Source organism: Lichenostomus cassidix, chromosome W (genome assembly GCF_008360975.1).
Source record: "Lichenostomus cassidix isolate B80296 chromosome W, HeHo_3.0, whole genome shotgun sequence".
NCBI classification, from domain to species: domain Eukaryota; kingdom Metazoa; phylum Chordata; class Aves; order Passeriformes; family Meliphagidae; genus Lichenostomus; species Lichenostomus cassidix.
Genome location: NC_139510.1, coordinates 956658 through 978229, shown reverse-complemented (window position 1 = coordinate 978229; position 21572 = coordinate 956658). Strand labels below are relative to the sequence as shown.

General features: G+C 40.3%; 1 protein-coding gene across 2 annotated transcripts in view; it reads right to left on the bottom strand.

Moving 5' to 3' along the window:
• Positions 1-841: 841 nt before the first annotated feature.
• Positions 842-21572, bottom strand: part of LOC146425285 (SMAD family member 2-like) — a 95504-nt gene continuing 74773 nt past the window's right edge. For both annotated transcript variants that reach the window (XM_085041630.1, XM_085041631.1), the window contains 6 exons: positions 13106-13180; positions 11379-11432; positions 10101-10313; positions 8188-8325; positions 7892-8036; positions 842-2727 (listed from right to left, as the gene is read on the bottom strand). In XM_085041630.1, the coding sequence (XP_084897756.1) occupies positions 2604-2727; positions 7892-8036; positions 8188-8325; positions 10101-10313; positions 11379-11432; positions 13106-13180 (749 nt within the window). In that variant the 3' untranslated portion in view covers positions 842-2603. The remainder of the gene's footprint in view (positions 2728-7891; positions 8037-8187; positions 8326-10100; positions 10314-11378; positions 11433-13105; positions 13181-21572) is intronic.

Here is a 21572-nt window from a genome sequence, read left to right as displayed (position 1 = left end):
CTTATGTACCACAGGCATTCTGCATTAAGATGCTTGAGCAGGCACTAGTCAGATTTTGAAGAGCAGAACAGCAGTGGGATAAGTCAGAAAGGCACTGGATTAAGAAACAGGAGTAGGTAAAGTTACTAAAGAACTGACAAAAGAATTTAAATGAAATACAGGCAAGCAAATGTTTCAAATGCAGATAAATTCCCCTGTGCCACTAAGCTGTGGCTGAAACAGCAATTGCAGGAGACAATATTTTAGTGGCACTAACAGAAGTTAAAAAAAAGTGACCTACAGAGACTGAGATGGCCTTGCATGCAGGCAGTACCACAGGTCCACAGATAGCATCTGCGGTGTCCTTGTCTACTTGGAAGTGCCCACCAAAAAAAGCGTACGGTCAAGGTTATTAATTACAATGTTCAAGGCAAAGCAAATAATATTGCCATAAGTGAAAGAACACATACAGAAATCCACAGTAAGGGGACTACAGAATTAGGTCACCCAACTGATTCAAGTTGCAAACTGCTCATAAATGCAATGGGAGTCTTTCACCTAGACAAGTCGCTCTTATCTGTTTCATAGGTGAAAGTAATAATCTGAGTTAGTAGGATGCAATTTGATTGTGGTAGGAAAAAGCAACTGCCTAAAAAACTTGATCAGGAGTAGAAGTCTGTATCGCTAAACACACATAGATCCAGAACCTCCACAACAGCTGTATGAGAAGTGATTTTAACATCTAAACTATACCTTTCCAGCCACAACATGCAGAGCAGTTGTGCCATTTATTTGGGTGGGTTAGAATGACACCTAACCTTCAATAGAAAATATAGACAGCAATTAATAAAAAACCAAACCATCATGAGAATTAAAAGTTTTATTAGTGTATTCACATATTAGAGAAATGCAACACACATGAAGCTTATTTCTTAGGTTCACAAGTTCTACCAATACATTAGTCTAGTGGTAAAACTAGCATAAACTGGTAACTGCTTTGCCAATTTTTGAAAAGTGTCTGGCCCACTTTTTCAAGGCTTGAGTTTTGGTATTGCTTCTATGCCCCAGCCATTATGGCATAAAGATATCCATCACTATTGTCAATTCAGTTAACAGATTAAAAGCTGCAACACTGGCCCCATTTTTGTTCTAAAAACTATCACTAGCTGTACTTACAAAGTACAGTACTAGTGTAATGGATGAAACAATGGGAAAAACAAAGACAATGCCGCTACTGCCACAATAACAAAAGAATGACAGCTAGATCACAAGCTCATTAGTAAGATATATATTTTTCAAGTCAGAATAACCCTTCTATACAGCTTCCCAACCCATCCCCAACCCAGACTTATTTGTAGAATATATTTCAGAATATTTTTAATATGGTGCAGTTGTAGTGTCCAAAGGTTCACAATAACATGCAGTGTCACAAAGAACCTAGAAGTCCTCCTTTACCGGTCATACCTCAGCAACCACTATCCTAGAGGTTTTGCAGAAGCAACTACTTTTAATAACAATACCCATTATGACATAATGAATGTGTATGATCTGGTATGCAAGTAAGCTATACAAAGCCACACAGATCAGAAATTTAAAACCTGTTACTGAAATATATTAAGAAGATGCATCTATTTAAAACCAATACAAAAGTGTAGTTTACCTTGGGAAAGGATTTTTCAAGGTATTTAGCTCCAAAAACTAAACCCCATGATTTTTAGAGACATCTGTTCAATGAAAAAATACAGATGTAAGGGGTAAACCAATAACCTTGTGTACTTAATCCAGTATCCAATGCTATGATAAATTCTCATTCCATGAGAAAAAACACTGACTTCAATGATTCAAGGTAAACAAAAAAGTCCCAAATGACACCATTGCCAACAATAAGGCTGGCACCAGATGCATCAACTTAGATGGGTAGGGAAAAGTAGATTCGTAGTGTGATGGATACTTGGAATTTATAATATGAATTGATTTAGGCCCCATTATGTATATAGGTATCTCAAGATTTCACAGATGAATCTCAAGACATTTCTTTCCCTTCCAATTGAGGGATTTTCTTTTTCTTTAAGAAGGCAGCAAAAAGTTGAGCTTTTTATGTTTAGGACAACTCAAAAATCTGCTTATATTAAAAAATATAAAAGAATAAAGGAGTAGAGTCTTGGAATTTTATAAGAGATTTACCCAAATAAAAAAACCCCAAGCAACTATTTATGGGAACTAAAATGTAGAACAGCACAATACTGTGATAGTTGAGATCATGATGCATTACCTGTACATATACTTGGTTATTCATGTTATTGATAAACCATTAGGACACTCAATTATATGCCAAATAAAAACACCATTAAGACTCTTGAGAACAGTCCTATCTTCTTTCTGAAGAAAGCATTTCTATACACTAAATTTTCATCTAGTAGCAGAGTATAGGAAACAGAATCCACAAGGTGCTTTAATTGATGAGACCTCAAGTGCTGTTTTTATTTTTTTTTCTTTTTTAAAAACCTTTTTAGATAGTAAACAGTTCATGAGGACCACACACAAATACTATGACAGACGAGGTGTTATATTAAGTCTGTTAATTAGACTTGATATTTAGCCCACTGGTAACAGAGGAAGGAGTTTTATGACATGCTGGAGCAGCGTACTGAAGGGGAGCCCATCTGAGTCAATACTTTGTCCAACCATTGTAGAGGTCCATTCAGATGAAGTTCAATCCAGCAAGGAGTGCTTGTTACTGTTTGCCGCCTAGAAAAATAAAGAATAAGGAAGTCAGAAAGCAGCTTTAGCTGCCATAAAGTTCTTCATCATATGATCAAATCTGTTTCCATCTATATCTCGTACACAGAAAGAGAAAAATCCACAACCATTACCATAACTGTTACTAAACTTTTTTCGGACAGTCTTTGAAGAAAAAAAAACCATCAAAAACCCCAAAACACTCCACACATCTGAAAGACACATCAATAATTACATGCTTGTCCATAATACATCAAGAATATTCTGCACTGGAGAATAAGAACTGCAGCATTTGCTTCAAGTACACTTCAAGTACTACACCAAGAGCTTTACTTCTAAAAAGAAATTCAAAACTGAAAATTGTCCAACCAATGTGGTGTTTACATCACAGATAGCTGTGTGCAGCTACATCGTAACCATCAAAGAGTCTGCATGCATAAGTGGGTTTGAATTTTGTAGACAATTACTGAGAAATACAAAATATAAACCCTTGACTCTGCACTATCACCATGGCCAAACAGCACAATGCTATGATGATCATAAAGTCTGGCTTTTTTGGAGCAAATGACAAGATAAATGTATAAGGAAACTGCTAGATGTCAGAAACACTGCATCAAAACACAGTATGCAGTTATACTGTGCTAACTGATGCTATCTCAAATGAACACTAAACTTTTATCTCCAATTTTCTGTAATCTTACACTTCTACATGTGTTTTGTACTGCAACATCCTCACACAAACAACCAAAGTAAAAATTGTGTTTCCATTGCCTTCTACATAAACTTACTGCTGAGAATCGGAGGCTTGACAATCCAATATGGATTTACTACAAGCTTCAGTTTATTGATTTACAGTTTACAGTTTTATAGTGTAGTTAACTAGATCATGCATATTCTGTAATCGTACAATATTATTGGTTATATACTTCCACGCCCTAAGTTTGGCTACTTGCCTTAACATGTATCTATGTTTACCTATAATGCCTGATTTCAGCATTCTTGCTACCAATTAACGCATTTTCGACGGCTCCTACAACCTCCATTTGCAGAAAGTCATGGTGACCTTAGATCGCTGATTGGACGAAGGTATCTAATTAATAGTTGGCTGAATATGGCTATTGTTAAGAAGCGGCTTGTTAAGAAGCAATCTATCTACATCTGCGTGTCCCTTCTCTAGAAGCCAGCTTTCCACAACTTACCTATAATTTTTCACAATAGAAGCCCTTAAATAAACACCATATAGCAAGTCTCAGTAAAGCTGAAGGGCTGACAATCAAAAAAGCTTCAATTCACTCTCCCATATATCCTTGTTTCAGAGACCTGTTGTTCAAAAATTTTCCTTCTCATTTCCAAAGTAAAAAAGATCAGTATCGGACATACTCTGCCTGAAAAGTCCTGGTTTTTTTCACTGTACCTGCTACAGACATGGGAGTTTTTCCAAAATAGACTGCCAAGACTACTGTTGCTAAGCCAGTTTTTCCTAGTAATTCTAGCTATTCCAAAGTCAAAGCAAGAAGGCATTAAGATTCAAAGGCAGCAGATTAGTCAGACATAAACTCAGTCCTTTCATTTTTACTGTTGGCACTGCAAGCCTTCACTTTAAGGAAATCTGTTTATATAAACAGAGGAACTGAAAAGGCAGAAAAATTAGGCCAGAGAGAAGATTAATTTCCAAAGTTGTCGGTGATTCCATATTTTCTAGGAAAAGAAAGCAGCTGGGGTTGGTGCACTCTCAGCACTCTAAAAAACATTGTTATCTTAGCCCCAAATGCCTATGTCAAAATAAAGTGATCCAATAGAACAACCTAAACCACAGGAAATATAATTCCATTTAGTCTCAAATCGTTTCCCAAAGAAGGAAGTTCATTATTCCAATGCTGTTAACTCCCCTACAATGTGTTTCACAACACACTTCCTCAAAATTTTATAACTGGTTCTGTTCAACAACCCTAGCTTTGCACTACACTGGCAGAAGTTGATAACATAGCAACAGTTGCTTAGTGGCTGTCTCAAAGCTAAAACTCAGCCTCTTCTACCCACAGATTTCCAGTTCACATATCACTGTTTGCTGTAATTACCTCTCTACTGAACTCTCTTTAGAAGATGATCCTAGACCTGGATAGTTCTTGTGATAACTTGAACACTTGACTGCTGATCTGAACTTCTACCACCATCCTCAATTCTACCTAACATGTTGAGCAAAAAGTTGTAAACTATTTTGTCTACCAAGCTTATAAGCTTGGTAAATAAACAAAATGTACCACTTTGCCATACATGTGCATTTACCCACATAGCATAAAATGTAAGTAATGCTTTGGCTTTGCCCAAGCCAGTTCTATGAGAAATCTTTTTGACATAATGATGAAGCACAGAAGTTTTAACAAGAATGATGGAGTTTACAGTGCCTCCTAGTCTATTTTGACAATTCAAACTACATTTGTTTAAATTCAAGGTTGTGTTTGCAGGAGCAAACTCTTCTTGCTTTTATCACAACTGCAGCATAACTTACAGGTTTTGTTCATCAATAATTTATTAGTATCATCTTAAATAGAGATGCAAAGCAACTAGTTGAGCATTATGCCAGTAATCAGTTTCTGTGGTGTTCTGGCAGTGTTTGCACTGCAGCTTTTTTAATCCTATGATCTCTGAACAGTTTATAGACTACTAATAACCAACATTCTCCCTCCTTAGAAACAACTTTACCAAAAGGCTCCCCACTGTTTTAATTCAGCACTTACACTCCATTCACTTCAAGTTGTCTCCATATAATCTGACTGATTATGCCTCTTCTGTTCTGATTTGAATGTTGTATTTAATTGTGTAAGTGTATACATACTTATTTTGAGACAAATCCAATAGTTCTTTAAACTCGAGCCAGATTCTTTCTTGTGTATCTCTTACTAACAAAGAGGTACCAATTTATTCCATTACTCAAATTTCTCATTTCATCTAATTAGACTTCTACAAAATTGGCTTCATTTATCTGAGAAGCCTCCCCCACACACTGATGCTGCTATTTACATGTGTATATTTCAAGAGCAGATAAAAGAAACAAACCACCAACATTCGCAGTGGAACCTACACACCATTATTCAACTTCAGAAATTATATGGATTTTAAAAAAGTCATTATGTATTACAATAGGTATTGATATGTCAGACCTCATTCTTTAAGGGGACAATTTCTAGAGAGGTTTAAGGAATTTGTTCAAATAAAGAATACTATTGGAATCTATTAAAAATCAGATAAAAGGCTATTTTTTCCACTCAAAAAAATTTAGCAGTTTTACTACATAAACCAAATCATCTTACTCCTGCAAAGTTTTTTCCATTACAAGTTCCAAAATATTTGTCATCCCTTAAATGCATGTTCTCCAGCTGTTTCGTTCTGCAGAATTCATTCCAAATTACTTAAATTATTTCTGTCAGATACTATCAACTGCATCCCTCACCACAACCTAATGAACTCATTATTGTCTTGGGGTGACTTTATAATGATACTCTATTCCTGATTGTCTGCTTTATGCCCAGAAATGGGTCCTGTAGCTTTAAGCTGGGTTGGGGGAGGGGCGGGAGCCAGGGGAACTCTGGCACAGGCTTTGTTCAAACTCTCACTCCCGCGTGCTCAGCTTGTGGAGCAGACAGGTGTTACATTGTTGCTTTTAGCTAGCTCGGGTTTTGTTAGCTGAGGCAAAAAGTTTTTCCCTGGACTGCAATAGCAATCCTCCGGCAGCTTCTGTGGTTTCTTCTGGAACTGTTCAACTTAGCTTTGGTCCAAGAATCAGACCATTGGTGGGAGCCGCTCGGCGCGGACCAGCAGGGGAGCTGCGGGGACACCCCATCTCAGCCCAGACCTCAGGAGAAGCTGAACTACTGAAAGAAAGAACTCTAAATCCCCAGATTCATCTGCTGCGAGGAGACCAACATTGGAGTTCACCAGGTTCCCATCTGTTTTCTTTTTCCCAAGCTGCTGCCTGGACTTGTTGGGGTCTGGCCTGTGTTATCAGCTGGTCTGTCTTAACAGACCTATGAAAGTCTTTGAAGATAGATAAGAGGAAGTATTTTGCTGATGCTGCAAGAAAGCAAGCAGCTGGCCAGAGAAAACCGGATCTTGCCCAAAAGTAGAAGATGACTTGTTGGCCAAAGAAAACAGGAAATATTGCCCAAAGTAGGGAATTCCTTGCTGGCCAAGGAATATAGGAAATATTGCCCAAATTAGTAATCTGCATATACCAATCATATAGTGCATGCTTAGCTTTGTTTATCACCTATAACCAATTATATAATCTCATGGCGCATGTACAAACCATATGTAGAAGTTCCGTGTCGCATCTACGGAAGGTAAAAAGCTTTAAAAGAAGCACTGCTGAAGAATAAAGTTGGACGACTTTCTGCATCACATTGGTGTCATGTTGTACCCGTCTCGCATGGATTTATTAAACCCTGACATGGACTCTTCTTCCTCCCCCGAGACAAAGGCCGTCTGCCATTTTGTTCCTTCTCTCCACATGGCAGAGTTTTTTTCCCCTTCCCCTGGCATTTTTGGGTTTTTTTTTTCTGCTGTGGGTGGGCATCTGTGTGTATGTGGGTAAGGTTCTGAAGGTTCAATATATAGTTTTCCCTGTGTTGTACGGGCACTTTGTCAAATAAACAGTTGCTTTTTTTCACTTTCACCAACCAATATTCATTTCATATCAGCAGGAAGGGATTGCTGAAACTCTTCTCTTAGAGGAAACACTCATTCCAGAGCGTTTTCTCCTAAACTTGTCTCTAAACTGAGACAATCATACTCCACACAGAACAGGACAGAGACCAAAATGACTGTACATCGAACAAACAGCAAATAATCTCACAGCACAAACTGTGAAACTTCTAGATATTGTCAGTGATTTTTCCACAATAAGCAACCAAGCAGGACCAAGTGAGGAAACAGAACTTTGATGACATTCCTTGCTGAACAGCTGACTGTAATACGAAAATCAATTTCTGGTCTTTATAACTTAGAAACTCAATAGCTGATGAGGGAGAAAAGGGAAAATATGGGCTTCAACTTGCAAACAGCATGTCTACAGTAGCAGTAAGAAGCCTGTCAGTACAGCTTTCAAACCAGACAGAAATAGTGCATTAGTGAAAGAAGAAAAATTAACTCTAAAATTAGAACAAACATTTCTTACCTGTATTCAGCTCCCCATCCTTTAACAAAACTCATTCTTATGGTACACATTCTAGTAAGTTGATAAACTGCTTCAAAACCCTGATTCACAGATTGAGCCAGAAGAGCAGCAAATTCTTGGTTATTAAAGATTTTTAGGTTGCATCCTATAAAGAAAAAAGTTCAAAGAGTACAATCAATACTTGTGTTTGCTACACAGAAGCCCAAGACTACGAAGAAACTATGAAAAGGAAAACAAATGTCCAGTGAATACATTCACTGAATATTTTTATACAAGACCTTTGGTAAGATACTAACCTGGTGGAATTTTGCACACAGTTGCAGGATGCCAGCCATATCTTTGATTACAGTTGGGGCTCTGAACAAAAATCGCGCTATCGCTTAAGCACTCAGCAAAAACTTCTCCACCAATGTAATAGAGACGTACTCCCCTTCCTGTAGCAAAATTCAAAGGAACTCTAGTTATGATATGACCCAAGCAGATTAACAAACAAGAGAGTATTTTGTTTCAGAGAAGGCCAAGTTTTTCTTTATAACAGAAACAGAAATCAATTACCTACAGGACAACACTGCTGGGCTGACAGCTGTAGCAGGAGCAGAACACAATTAACTTGCATTTTTCCTCCCACAAACACATAATATTTGAAGGAGAAGCAGAATAATTTTTGGTCAAGAGTGAGATAGAATTTTCCAGCCATGTAATGGCTTGTAACCAAATCCAAATTAGAAAGCAGTGCTCATTACCAAATAACATTTTACTTAAAGAAATACCAGAATCAAAATAAAAATATTAGGTTCAACAGAGTTAAAACTTGTGCTAGTATTAAAGTGTTGTATATGAAGCAGCACAGGCCACTATGGCAAAAAAGGAAAACACAGTATACCACTTCAACACTCTCTGCTTACATGCACCCACACTATTTCACAACCCACTGCATACTCCTTTCTCTGTACTACTTTATCAAAATCAACAGGACTTCATTTAGCCCTATTACCAAAAAAACCCAAACAACCAACCCCCCCCAAACCCAAAACTGAAGAAATACTATTGTTCTCTCTCTCTGAGTGAAAAAAAACAAACCCTGTAAGGGTTATTTCTAGCAGAAGATAAGTGATGTACAATTGAGCTCTCAAATAAAGCTATTTATAATTAACAGGTTCTTTAAAGGCCAGTTTCTATTTCCCCTTTTCTTAAAAAAATGTTTCAAACAAAATGTGAAGTGCTCTATTAAAAAAAGTGAGAGGTCCTTAAATTTTTGCTTTTCCTCATCATTGATCATTTTGATCAGTCGGCACAGGCATAGCCTGGGCTTCTGTACATCTAAATTTTTATAACACAAGCATTTGGATTTAGCATAGAGGCAATCAGAAGGTTCTAGTAAAGAGGTTGAATTTTTTACTAAAATCAAACCAAAAAACCTCATGAATGTTGCTAAATAAAAGAATCCAGGAAAAAAGGGTAGTTTATTGAAGAACCTATAGCCAAGACACTGCATCGTAGAAAACAATATTCTTTACTAACCATTACAAATAAAATCTTAATAATGTCAAAACAGCATGTTATCTCAACTGCAGCTTTTCCCATTTCAGAAAAGCATTTAAGTACTACTAATGTTCATTCTGCATTTTATAAATTAGAATAAACTAAGCAACATGCTAATATTTTGCAATTAAAGCTTAAATTTCAATTATAAGCAACTCTGAATATAAATGCTACCTAGGGCAGAGCAGTCCAATGAGGAGCCTGAAAGCCAAAAACCCTTGGGATACTTTGGTGCATCATCTTTTCCAGAAGGCAGAGAACAGCAACATGAGCAACAGAAATCCCCTATAGTTGAGTGGCTTCCTCCTGTGCCACTTGCATCCTGACAGTTGTGTGACTGCTGCTGCCACCAGCTTAGTAACTGCTGATTGAAGAAAGGGAGCTCCTTTCAACTCTAGTCATCACTTCACCTCTTCCCAATTGCAACAGGCTGTGGTAACAGAAGCTGCTATATTTCTCCCTAATTTCAGAAGCAGCAACCTCTCTGTCTTTCCACTTCTGTCCTTAGCAAGAGAGAGCAAGCTCTCCTTGGCAAGCCCCAAGAGAGAAGTTCTATGGCTGGCTGCACAAGAGTGAAAGAAACCCAAAACACAGATCTGCCCATCCTACCTGGATCATTTCAGATAATTTAATGTCTAAAATGAAATTAAAGATCAGAGATCTTTACCTATGTGTCGCCTTGTCATTTCCACTGTAGCATTTCTGTTTACGTTGGAAAGCAAACCTAGACAAAACCGTTCTGAATTTGATGGATCTGTAAAGCCATCTACAGTCAAGGAAGGCTGGGATGCATGGAAGGTTTCTCCCACTCTCTGATTCAATTCATAATATGCTATTGAACACCAAAACGCAGGCTCCGAGTAAGTAACTGGTTGTAAGTCTAAAAAAAAAAAATTAAAAAACAAGCTTAATACAGAATTCGAGGCTGAAAAGAAATCTATCTGCCCTGCTATTTGTCTCTCCCAGAAACAACAGCAGTAGTCACCTCAAATTATATTTTACTTGCTGTCATTTTTACCTATTCCAGTAAACAGAATGGAATTTAGACTTTCACACAAAGGAAGGAGGAGGGGAAGAAGGGGTGATCAAACCTGACCACAGCTCATTTAGTTCAGTACTTGCATTTTGCTTGGCAAAATGATTAGGCTAATGCTGCTGTGAGTGCCAGACGTTGAGACATTTTTGTTGCTTTTCTATAACTTGCAAACATTTTGGCAATGTTAAAGAAAAGATTAAACTATCAAACACTGAACCACAGAATGGAAAAAACATTAATATGAAAATATTTCTTTGTATTACACTAGATCTTATACCATTTCCTTATCTAAGAGCAGTTCTAAGCTCCTTTTACTCTCCCCTATGAGAGCTCAGTATCTTCCCTGTGCATCTTCAGCTTTTCCTGAGCTGCTTCCCCTTTTTACCTACCCTAATTACTTACTAAGCATTCTGAACATCATTTTTCTGTCATCATTCCTTAAACAAACCCAGGGGAATCTGATCTTCCTGAAGCATTTATACAAATACACAGCAATGGCACCTGATCAAAGCAGGTGGGCAACTAATGTGGGAGCAATAATTGTGTTGCGGTTACAGGTGAAACAGTACATGAGAAGAGTAGCAGAACATATATACAAGGGAGTCAGCAAGTCTGGGCAGCACTATGGATTGGCTAACATCCTTTAAACTATTTATTTTATAAATGCTAGTCCTGCACACACAACCATATTATTCTTTCTCTTTGCTAGGAACTCAACAGTTACAGAAATAGAGTACTAGTTAAGAAGTTATTTACCCAGCCCTATTATGTTTATCATCAGAAAGCCAACCCAATAGTCTCCTCCTAATACAGTTCTTAATTTTTTAAGTACATTTTCAGTTTTAATGTAATATATACATAAAGAAGAATCATCACACAGAGAAACAATTAAAAGTATTTCCAGCTTACCCAGGCTATGATTAACTGGAGAAAGACTACTAGGAGACAGCTCTGCTGGAGATCCTGTTGAAGCAATACAGATTGTTTCAGAGCAAATGACTCTTGTTATTTCAGATAGGTAGGAATAACCATTATCTAGATATAGTTTTACATTGAAATTCTTTGGAATAAGAAACCTCAGAAATCCTAACACCACTTTTCCAGCATATAACACACTTATTGTGAATTAAGACTGCATTTAATTTTCTAGACTCATGGGACCCTACCCCTCCTCATAAAGACTCAACATCTTAGTGTTGTATTTGTCAGAGCTTTTATTTCATGCACACTCTGTGAACATAACTTTATTTATGTGCTTGTCACAGAATCATAGAATGGTTTGGGTTGGAAGGGACCTTCAAGATCATCTAGTTCCAACCCCCTGCCATAGGCAGGGACACCTTCCACTAGACCAGGTTACTTAAAGCCCCATCCAACCTGGCCTTGAACACTTTCAGGGACGGGGCAGCCATAGCTTCTCTGGACAACCTGTGCCAGTGCCTCACCACCTTCACAGGAAAGAATTTCTTCCCAATATCTAATCTAACCCTGCCCTCTGACAGTTAGAAGCCATTCCCCCTTGTCCTATCACTCCATGCCCTTGTCCAAAGTCCCTCTCCAGCTCTCTTGTAGCCCCTTTAGGTACTGGAAGGTGCTCTAAGGTCTCCCTGGAGCCTTCTCTTCTCCAGGCTGGACAACCCCAACTCTCTCAAACTGTCTTCATAAGAGAGGTGCTTCAGCCCAGTGAGAAGGTAGTGACTTCTTCCCAAATTCAGTGGAAAAAAAAGCTAAGAAAAAGTGGACGAGACAAGCAAGATATTGCCTCTATTCTCAAAGGAGAGGGTTTATCTCTAGAAGAACAAGATGGATTTCCTCATTTGAGATTATTCTTTCCTGGAAGGAGGAAGGAAAAAATTTAGAAAAACATGAACTCTCCAACAAAATTTGTGCACTTGTAGACAAAATACAAAGAGGCTTTGCACAGAATCATTCCTACAATGATTGCTGATATCAGACTTTTTAAATTAAGGTACCCATTATCACATAGTGGGAAAATATTGCAGTTCTTTCAGAAACTGGTGCAGTTGATTCCAACTAACTGGAAAAGATTGCTAACATTGGCTAACTAAATACACTCAAGTCTGCCAGCACATAGCAGGATGTTCTTCTCCAGCACATTAACTGTTCTTTGACCAAGTCTAAAGCCAACCACATTATCTAAAAACTCTTTCATACAAAGGCACAGGTGCTTAATATTTCTACTACTCTTTCCATAGAGCCTTCCATACAAGAACTGATTTGAAACATGGCAGAAGTGATAAGGTGCCAGAGGTAAGAGACAGGTTCTCAAAATGCAGAGTCTGTAACTTGTTTAGGCCAACAGACATATTGCTTCAATTTCCAGAAGGTAAAGTTGGGGATGGTTAAAACAAATCAACTATTAAAATCTGATGAAGACTTAATTAGACCTGTATGTTTTTGTTACAGAACAAATGTAATGTACTTAATATGGCACAGAACATTTTAAAAGCATTCCCCTAACAAAATATTAAGTTGTTCACTAAAGACTGAAAGTGATATTTTAAACAGAAAACACCAGGTTGTACAGAGGAAAACTGCCATCATCTTTTAGGCTGAATTCATGCTGCTATGCAGAGTGATCACAGCTAGTAATCCCAAGTTTTGAAAGTAGTTACCTGTATCCATGCTTTGGTTCAACTGCTGGTCATTTGTTTCTCCATCTTCGCTGATATATCCTGGAGGTGGTGTTTCTGTCAAAAAACCCCAACAAAACACCTAATGGTTCAATGACTGGGGAAATTTGTAAGATTTAGCATATAGGGTTTTTGTTCTCAAGTCCTCATGAGCTCCATACAATACCTAAATACTTTATTAGAATGTCATTTTGCCATCCCTTTCTCCTTCCAGTAGGCCTTCAAACACATTACCTGCCTTAATTGTCTATGTAAAATGTATCATCTCTTTTATGCCAGTCAACTGTTCAAATAGGTTATATAATTAACATATAATCCTTGTCTTTTCCATTTAAGACAAGATACTTTCACTACAATAAGTAACAGTTTTGCAAATGTGATCAACAGCTTTCACATTTAGTAGAATTAAAAAAAAAAAAAAACACATATGGTGACTAGCACAAAAAAATAATTGTCTTGGTTTGAAAGACAGGTGTCTGCCAAGGAAGGTGAGAACCTCCCGTAGAATAGAGAATGTGAACCCCCTTCCCTCCAAATTATTATAACTTTGGAATCAAGGGTTTTCAGGCAAAGAGAAGGGAAAAGGAATAACAGTTTTTTACTAGTATCTATAACGAGGCAAACAAGCAACAACAACGGTAGCAACAACAAACAGACCAGAAACCCAGTGACAGCTTTCTTTGGGCTGCCAGGCACTTTCCTTTTGGTGCAATTACAGTCACAGCCGGCAGGGGCGCTGTTGGGCTCCCAGCCAGGCAGGGCAGGTGCGATGATTCCCCCACACAGCTGCAGGGGGCGCTGTGGCGTGGGTTCAGCTCCCTCTCTCACGCGGGTAATGGCGGGCAGGCTGGATGGCAGGATGGGGTGCAGCAGGGAGCTCAGAGCAGCAAGCTGGAACAGCAGGGCTGGCTCACCCGGGGGAGCAAGCAAGAGGTGGCAGAAACTCCGCAGCTCTGGCAGGAGCCATAGTGTCCCGGAAGGCGGAGGTGCGGGGTTACAGGGTAGCAGATGAGAAAGGGGTAATCAATAGGTAACTCAAGTTAACTATTGAGAGACAGAATATGTGAATTCTAAAACCTAGAAAAACAGGATTCCCTTAATCTTATCAAGATAAGACGGACAAAAGAATCTGTTTGAAGCCAGCACAAGAAATCGTTGAATCATCCCACGAAGGACTACACATGCTCCAGAGAGAAAGGTGAAAAGTGCATTGTGATGAAGACTTTTGGGGCCTTAATCTGAAGGTTACTTTGGGGGGTCTCCAAAGACCATTGGGACATACGGAGCATGCGTGGTGCACATGCTAATGATATTAATGACTTCCGAGAAATTATTTGTATAACCACTCCTATCCCGGGGAATGTGATGAATATTCATGAATTTTACCTATAACACTGTGTCTTTGGAGGTACCGAGGTGTGTGTTTGGAGGAGTGAATTCCCCCACACCCAGTGCACCGAATAAAGCAAATACCCACTTCTCTGACTTTGTGTCTGAAGTATCTCTGGGCTCGCTTGGGGCAAATCACAGAAAACAACCCGATGCAGCAGCAGAAAAAAACGGCAGGGCTAGGGACTGGCAGCCGAACTCCTCTGTAGGGAGAAAGGGTCCTGGGTTTCCCCTGAGGCATCCGAGTGGATGGTAAAAGTCCTCCCCAGTGAAAATTTGGTGTTAATACGGTCCCAGTTCAAACAGCTGCTCTTACAAACAAAAGCTCACCCAGTAAGGAAGAAGTGCAGAGCTGGGCTCTGGCAGTCACAGAGAACCCTCTCACAGCAAACAGGAGCTCGACTATCCCCTCCGATACCCAGAGCACAAGAGAGCTAGGAGCAGCAAGGTGCTGTGTGCTCTGCTCTTCCTCTCCTGCCCCCCATCCTGGCTACATCTTTTGTCTCTCTTAAGTACTGGTAGTTAGGGTCTCTTAGCAACAGATGGGACAAAATTCCCTAAGAGAAAGAAAACAAAAGGAAAAAAATCCTAACCTCCAACAATCATGTGAGCTGTTTTTATGTACTATAACCATCAGATCAGATCCCCTCCAATACCTTATTGATTTAAAGGTTACTTTTCCGTTCTATCCCCAAATCCATTTTTCTTCATTACCTAAAAGTTTATTTCACTCAATAACTATATTATTTAACTAGTTACACTGCACAAGCTCCATTATCATTATTACTTCCAAGCTCTATTAAAACAATCACCTATTCTTTTAACTAGCTTTCTTTAAAGATGGAGCTTCTCCAACCAAAGCAAACTCAGTAACAAGTTTGAAGCATTCTGATACTAGAAACTTTATCTAATTCAACAGAAATATTTTCAAAACCCAGAAGAGTATGATTTAGGGTAAAATAGAAATTACTAATGTAAAAGAGCTAGAAGCTAGATAATAGTAATAATAATATTTTTAAACTGATTTAGAGAGCCAGAGATTGTATAATGATTTACTAAGATATGCCAGCTGCGATCCATTTATTATTTTCTTAATGAATTTGTGCCTACTTGGTACCAGGGAGGAAGAAGAGAGGAGAGCCAAGTAATTGAGAGAAACCACCAAGTGTAACCGAGCATCCTGCCCTTGGACCCCAGGACCAGTACGAGTTGGTTCTCAGGCTTGGACTAGGACCAAGGACCAAGGGAGCATGCGCACCTGTCATAATTAATCATCGGGACCCTCGCCCACAATTAATCTGAAGATACTGCGCTTGCGTGAGCATATTTAAATGAACTTTGAACTCATTATAATACGAAGCGGGGATAGGTATTGAATATGTATAGGGGCTTTGTCTAACTTTATGCATATGTAATCTGTAACCTAATATAAACTTAGTGAAGTGCCGCTGAGGGCGTGCATGTCTTTGGAGGGGCTACCCCCCATGCACCCCAGCTGGAATAAACACATACCTACTTCATAACTATCTGAGTTGTGGAGTCAATTCCGTGCTTCAAGTATGCATGTTCTTTTTCTCCATTCAAAAGGTACTTTGTAATCCATATAAGTTAACCAACTGCCTTTCAGGAAATAATTTTCTTTGAACTAGACAAATGTTCCTATATGGAGCTGGACTTTGATGATCCTTGTGGGTTCCTTTCAACTCAGGATATTTTATGATTCTATATATTAAAGGCAAAACCTGGATTGCTTTCGTGAAAATGTTTGAAGCTAACTATGTCTACAACTGCCTTAGAATTTTCTCTGAGACATCTGAGGGATTAAATACATTTAATTACATTATTATCAAACAGCAGAAATTTAAAGCTTTTCGCTTAAGAATTAAAATCAAATTATATCAAATATCATGTCTGAGATTTGCAGCAATATAGTAAGGTCAGAAGGAAGTCAGCAAGAGGAAACTAGATTAAGTCAGTTGATTAAATAAAAATTAACCAAAATAATTATATCTTTGGTTCACTCTGTAAAACTAGTAAGCTAAATATAGATGTGACAAAATTCAAATAAGAATTAAAAAGGACGATTAAGGGAAATCTTCACTATCAAGAATTATGATGAAAATCATACTAATTTTGAACATTTTTATTGAATTCATTGTGGTAAAGTGGACTCCACCCTTCTCCAAACCATTCATTATAGTTAAGCCCACAGCCATGGTAAAAGGTCAATAACCATTTCCAATCCGACCCACGCCTCCTGTTTCCAGTTGCTAATCTAGAGTCTTTGGCACAGATTATTTTCCATAACTAATCTCTTTCTGAATAGAGATTTCCTTCACCTAGTAGTATTAATGGAACATACAGCCCCAACAGCCATCCTGCACCGTCACAATTGCCATCTTCCCAACTGTAAGTGAAACCAACCTCTCTGTAGATCATGTACTGAGACAGTATTGTGGTGCAAAGCTACCACAGTTGTTAGTCTGGCCTACCACTAAAGAAAATGGTTCTCTGAAACAGGCTGTCAAGACACACAAGATTTATCAGAACCTAGCTAAGTGTTCAAGATTAAGTCAGCAAGGTCAAATAAAGTAGGATGCCATGAATACAACAGGAGGGTGTCAGTGACAAAGATAAGGAGGCAAGGCGTGGTTATCTGCGTGAACATCTGAAAATCATGTGAATACCCACAATCACCTTGAACATACTTCCTGCAAATAACTACCTATCTGCTTTAGCTCATTTCCATAGCACTGGATTTGCAAATGGTAGCTTTCTAGTAAGTTGTTAGCAAATGCTATCAAAAGCCCTCAGACTGAGTCAAAAAAAGCATACGTCAATCAGGAAAGCAGCACCAATTTCTATCCCCTTAAATTGCTCTTTACAGATCTGCTGCCCCTAGGTGGCAACAAACATGGCCCAGATTAAACAGATGAGAACAAATTTATTGCATTTTCAATGCCATTTCAATTCTTGGATCCATTTAAAGAAAACACAAGCAATGTCCTGTTTAAGACATATAGATACAATTTCTAAATTGCACATATGTGGTGGTTTTGATTGGCCCAAAACATCAGCAAGGTATTTTTAACATCTAAGTGTCATTAGAAATCGCGAAGAGAGAGTGTGAACGGCAGTCTTAATGTGAGATATAAGCAAGCTCCCTTTATTTTACCATATCAGTGGCATGTATACTATTACAGGGTTTCTATTTATATCACATAGCTTACAATCTACATTCTCACACATTCAGAGATTCTCTTTAGTGACTCCTTAATTTCTCATGAAATTCTCTTACAGCAAAGAGGCACAGCTGTGGCTTTCGGTATTTTTCTCATGGCACCTTTCCAGGGCTGTACTGCACCCTATGTTCAGCTTGTTCAGCTAACACAAGTCTTGCTTGTACTTGACACAAGCCCTATTACATTTTGCAACATCTAAGAGAAATTTAAACCCCTCAGAAGCTGTTGTAGTTGGCCTGAGGAAGTGTCTGAGGGGTGGGGAGTGGCACAAAGATGGCTCCTGTGTGTCCTGAATGAAAGTTCTGGAAGTTTTTACATCAAGTCCAGCAGAGCCAATCTCTGATAGCTCTGAAGGTGATGGACATGCTGCCGGCCAAGTTTGGGCCAATTAGAGGTGCTAGTTACGCCTCTGTGAAAACATATTTAAGAAAAATTCAAAACAAGGTAGTCATGCACTTCTTTGTAGAGGAGGAAGAGGTGGAAGTAAAAATATGTGAAGGGAAAACAACATGGAGACACCAAAGTCAGTGAAGAAGGTGGGGGAGGAGGTGTTCCAGGCACTGGAGCTGAAAACCCTCTGCTAGCCATGGTGAAGACCATGGGGGGAGCAGGAGGTCCCCCTGCAGCCCATGGAGTCCACAGGGGTGCAGAAACCCACCCACAGCCCACACCAGAGGAGCAGGTGGATGCCTGGAGAAAGCTGTGAACCAGTTGGAGTCTCATCTAAAGAGTTAAAACTGCAAAGGCCTTGCAAAGGAGAGAAAGGCCTTGCTCCTGGCATGGAACCAGCCTGGCCTCAGCTCAGGAGAGTCTGCACAGCACCTTATGGACAAAAGGACTCATGTTGCAGCAGAATTCAGGCGGGATGTTGCTCGTGAGATTGGACCCATGCCAAAGAAGTTCCCAGAGGACTGTCTCTCATGGGAGGGACCCCGTGGCTAAGTAAAGGACCCCTCTCCCTGATGGACTGACCAGAGAACAAACCCCTTTCCCTGCACCCTTCCCGTGTTGTTGGTTTGGAAAGAGGGAAGGGGGGTGAGCGGAGAGACTGCTTCTTAAGAGGGGGGGGGAGAGCAGAGAAACTGTCTGGAGAAAGAGATAAGTAGAGATAAAGAGTATTTGTAGTAGAAGAATTGTGGTGATGAATAGATTTATGGACCTGCTCTGTGGACTGAGAAAATACCCCACACTCTGCCCCCCTACCCGAGATTGTTGGTTAAAAAGAGGAAAGGGGGTGAATAAAAAATGGGTTTGTAAGAGGGAGGGGGTGAGTGAACAAAATAGTGTAAGAAAAGTTTATTTTTGCCTTGCATTTATCCTCCAACTCTGTTAGGCAATTAAATCACTTTGGAACTTTAAGTTTGGAGCCTGTCTGCCCTTTCTTCCGTGTGTCCTCCTACCAGTGTCCTATCTCACTTAACTCATGAAATTGGTGTGTGTTTTTACAGTTTTTTTTTCTTTCCCCTCTCCTACACGTCTGCAGCAGGAGAGAGAGCCAGAGTGCTGGCATTTAGTCAAGGTCAAACCCCGACAACATATTTGAGTTTCAAGTAATTTTATTTTTCAAGAGTCCAGATCTGAATTTTCAGCTTTTTCATAACATAGCAGCTAACGGCCCATAGCTGGTGGTAATAGAATATTTAAATACATCTATATTGCAACCTAGGACATTATCCACCCCTTATTCTATTACCATCTACACAGTTCTCACTTAAGATAAGGTCTCCTTGTGGTACACAATGGGTTTCCCCATCTGCCTGCATCACCCACCAAGTATAACCAGGTCCTTGGGCAAAAACAACACCACAGATGGGCTTGCCTTTGCCTGAGGTGGGACTAATCCAAACAGTCTTTCCTAAAAAACCTCTTATGTGTACCACAGGGACTTTATCTCCATCCACTGTGTGCAAAGGTTTGGACTGGGCAGGACCGGCTCAATTGATAGAACCTCTTGTGTTAACCATCCAGGTGGCCTTTGCTAAGTTCAGTTCCCAATTTTTGAAGGTTCCCCCGCCAAGTGCCTTCAAAGTTGTCTTAAGTAGTCCATTGCACCGTTCAACTTTCCCGGCAGCTGGTGCATGATAGGGGATATGGCATATCCATTCAATTCCGTGTTCTCTAGCCCAGGTGCTTATGAGGCCATTCTTGAAATGGGTTCCATTATCAGACTCGATTCTCTCAGGGGTACCATGTCTCCACAGGACTTGCTTTTCCAGACCCAAGATGGTGTTCCGGGCAGTAGCATGAGGCACAGGGTAGGTCTCTAACCATCCTGTGGTTGCTTCCACCATGGTCAACATGTAGCACTTTCCTCGGCGGGTTTGGGGAAGTGTGATGTAGTCAACTTGCCATACTTCCCCATACCTGTACTTTGACCATCGTCCCCCATACCACAGAGGCTTCACCCGCTTGGCCTGTTTGATTGCACCACAGGTTTCACAGCTGTGGATGACCTGTGAGATGTTGTCCATGGTCAAGTCCACCCCTCGGTCACGAGCCCATCTATACATTGCATCCCTCCCTACATGACCAGAGGCATCATGGGCCCAACGAGCTAGAAATAACTCTCCTTTGTGGTGCCAGTCCAAATCCACCTGTGACACTTTCACTTTGGCAGCTCGGTCCACTTGCTCGTTGTTACAATGTGCTTCATTAGCCCGACTCTTAGGTACATGTGCATCCACGTGTCGAACTTTCACGGTCAGCTTTTCTGCCCGGGCGGCAATGTCCTGCCAAATCTCAGCAGCCCAGATGGGTTTTCCTCTGCACTGCCAGTTGGCCTTTCTCCAGCGATCTAACCATCCCCACAGTGCATTGGCTACCATCCAGGAGTCGGTGTAGAGATAGAGCCTTGGCCATTTCTCTTGTTTGGCAATATCCAAAGCCAGCTGGACGGCTTTAAGCTCTGCGACCTGACTTGATCCACCTTGTCCCTCAGTAGCCTGTACAGCTTGTCGTGTGGGGCTCCATACTGCAGCTTTCCATTTCCGATCTGCGCCTACAATTCAGCAGGAACCATCGGTGAAGAGGGCATAGCGTCTTTCACTCTCCGGCAGCTCGTTATACGGGGGTGCTTCCTCGGCACGTGTTACTTGCTCCTCTGCTTCTTCTGAAGATAATTCAAAAGCCTCACCTTCAGGCCAGTTTGTAATAATTTCCAGAATCCCAGGGCGATTCGGGTTTCCAATACGGGCGCGCTGCGTGATGAGGGCAATCCATTTGCTCCACGTGGCATCAGTGGCATGGTGGGTAGAGGGAACCCTTCCCTTGAACATCCACCCCAGCACTGGCAGTTGGGGTGCAAGGAGAATTTGTGCTTCTGTGCCGATCACCTCTGAGGCAGCTTGGACTCCTTCGTAAGCTTCCAAGATTTCTTTCTTGGTGGGAGTGTAGTTGACTTCAGACCCTCTGTAACTTCGACTCTAGAATCCCAGTGGTCGGCCTCGGGTCTCACCGGGCACCTTCTGCCAAAGGCTCCAGGACAGACCATGGCTCCCAGCTGCAGAGTAAAGCACATTCTTTACCTCTGGTCCTGTCCTGACTGGGCCAAGAGCTACTGCATGAGCAATCTCCTGTTTGATCTGGGTGAAGGCTTGCTGTTGTTCAGGGCCCCAGTGGAAATCGTTCTTCTTGCAGGTTATGAGGTAGAGAGGACTCACGATCTGGCTGTACTCAGGGATGTGCATTCTCCAAAAGCCTATGGCGCCTAGGAAAGCTTGCGTCTCCTTTTTGCTGGTTGGTGGAGACATCGCGGTGATCATATTGATGACCTCAGAAGGAATCTGACGCCGTCCGTCTTGCCACTTTACTCCCAGGAA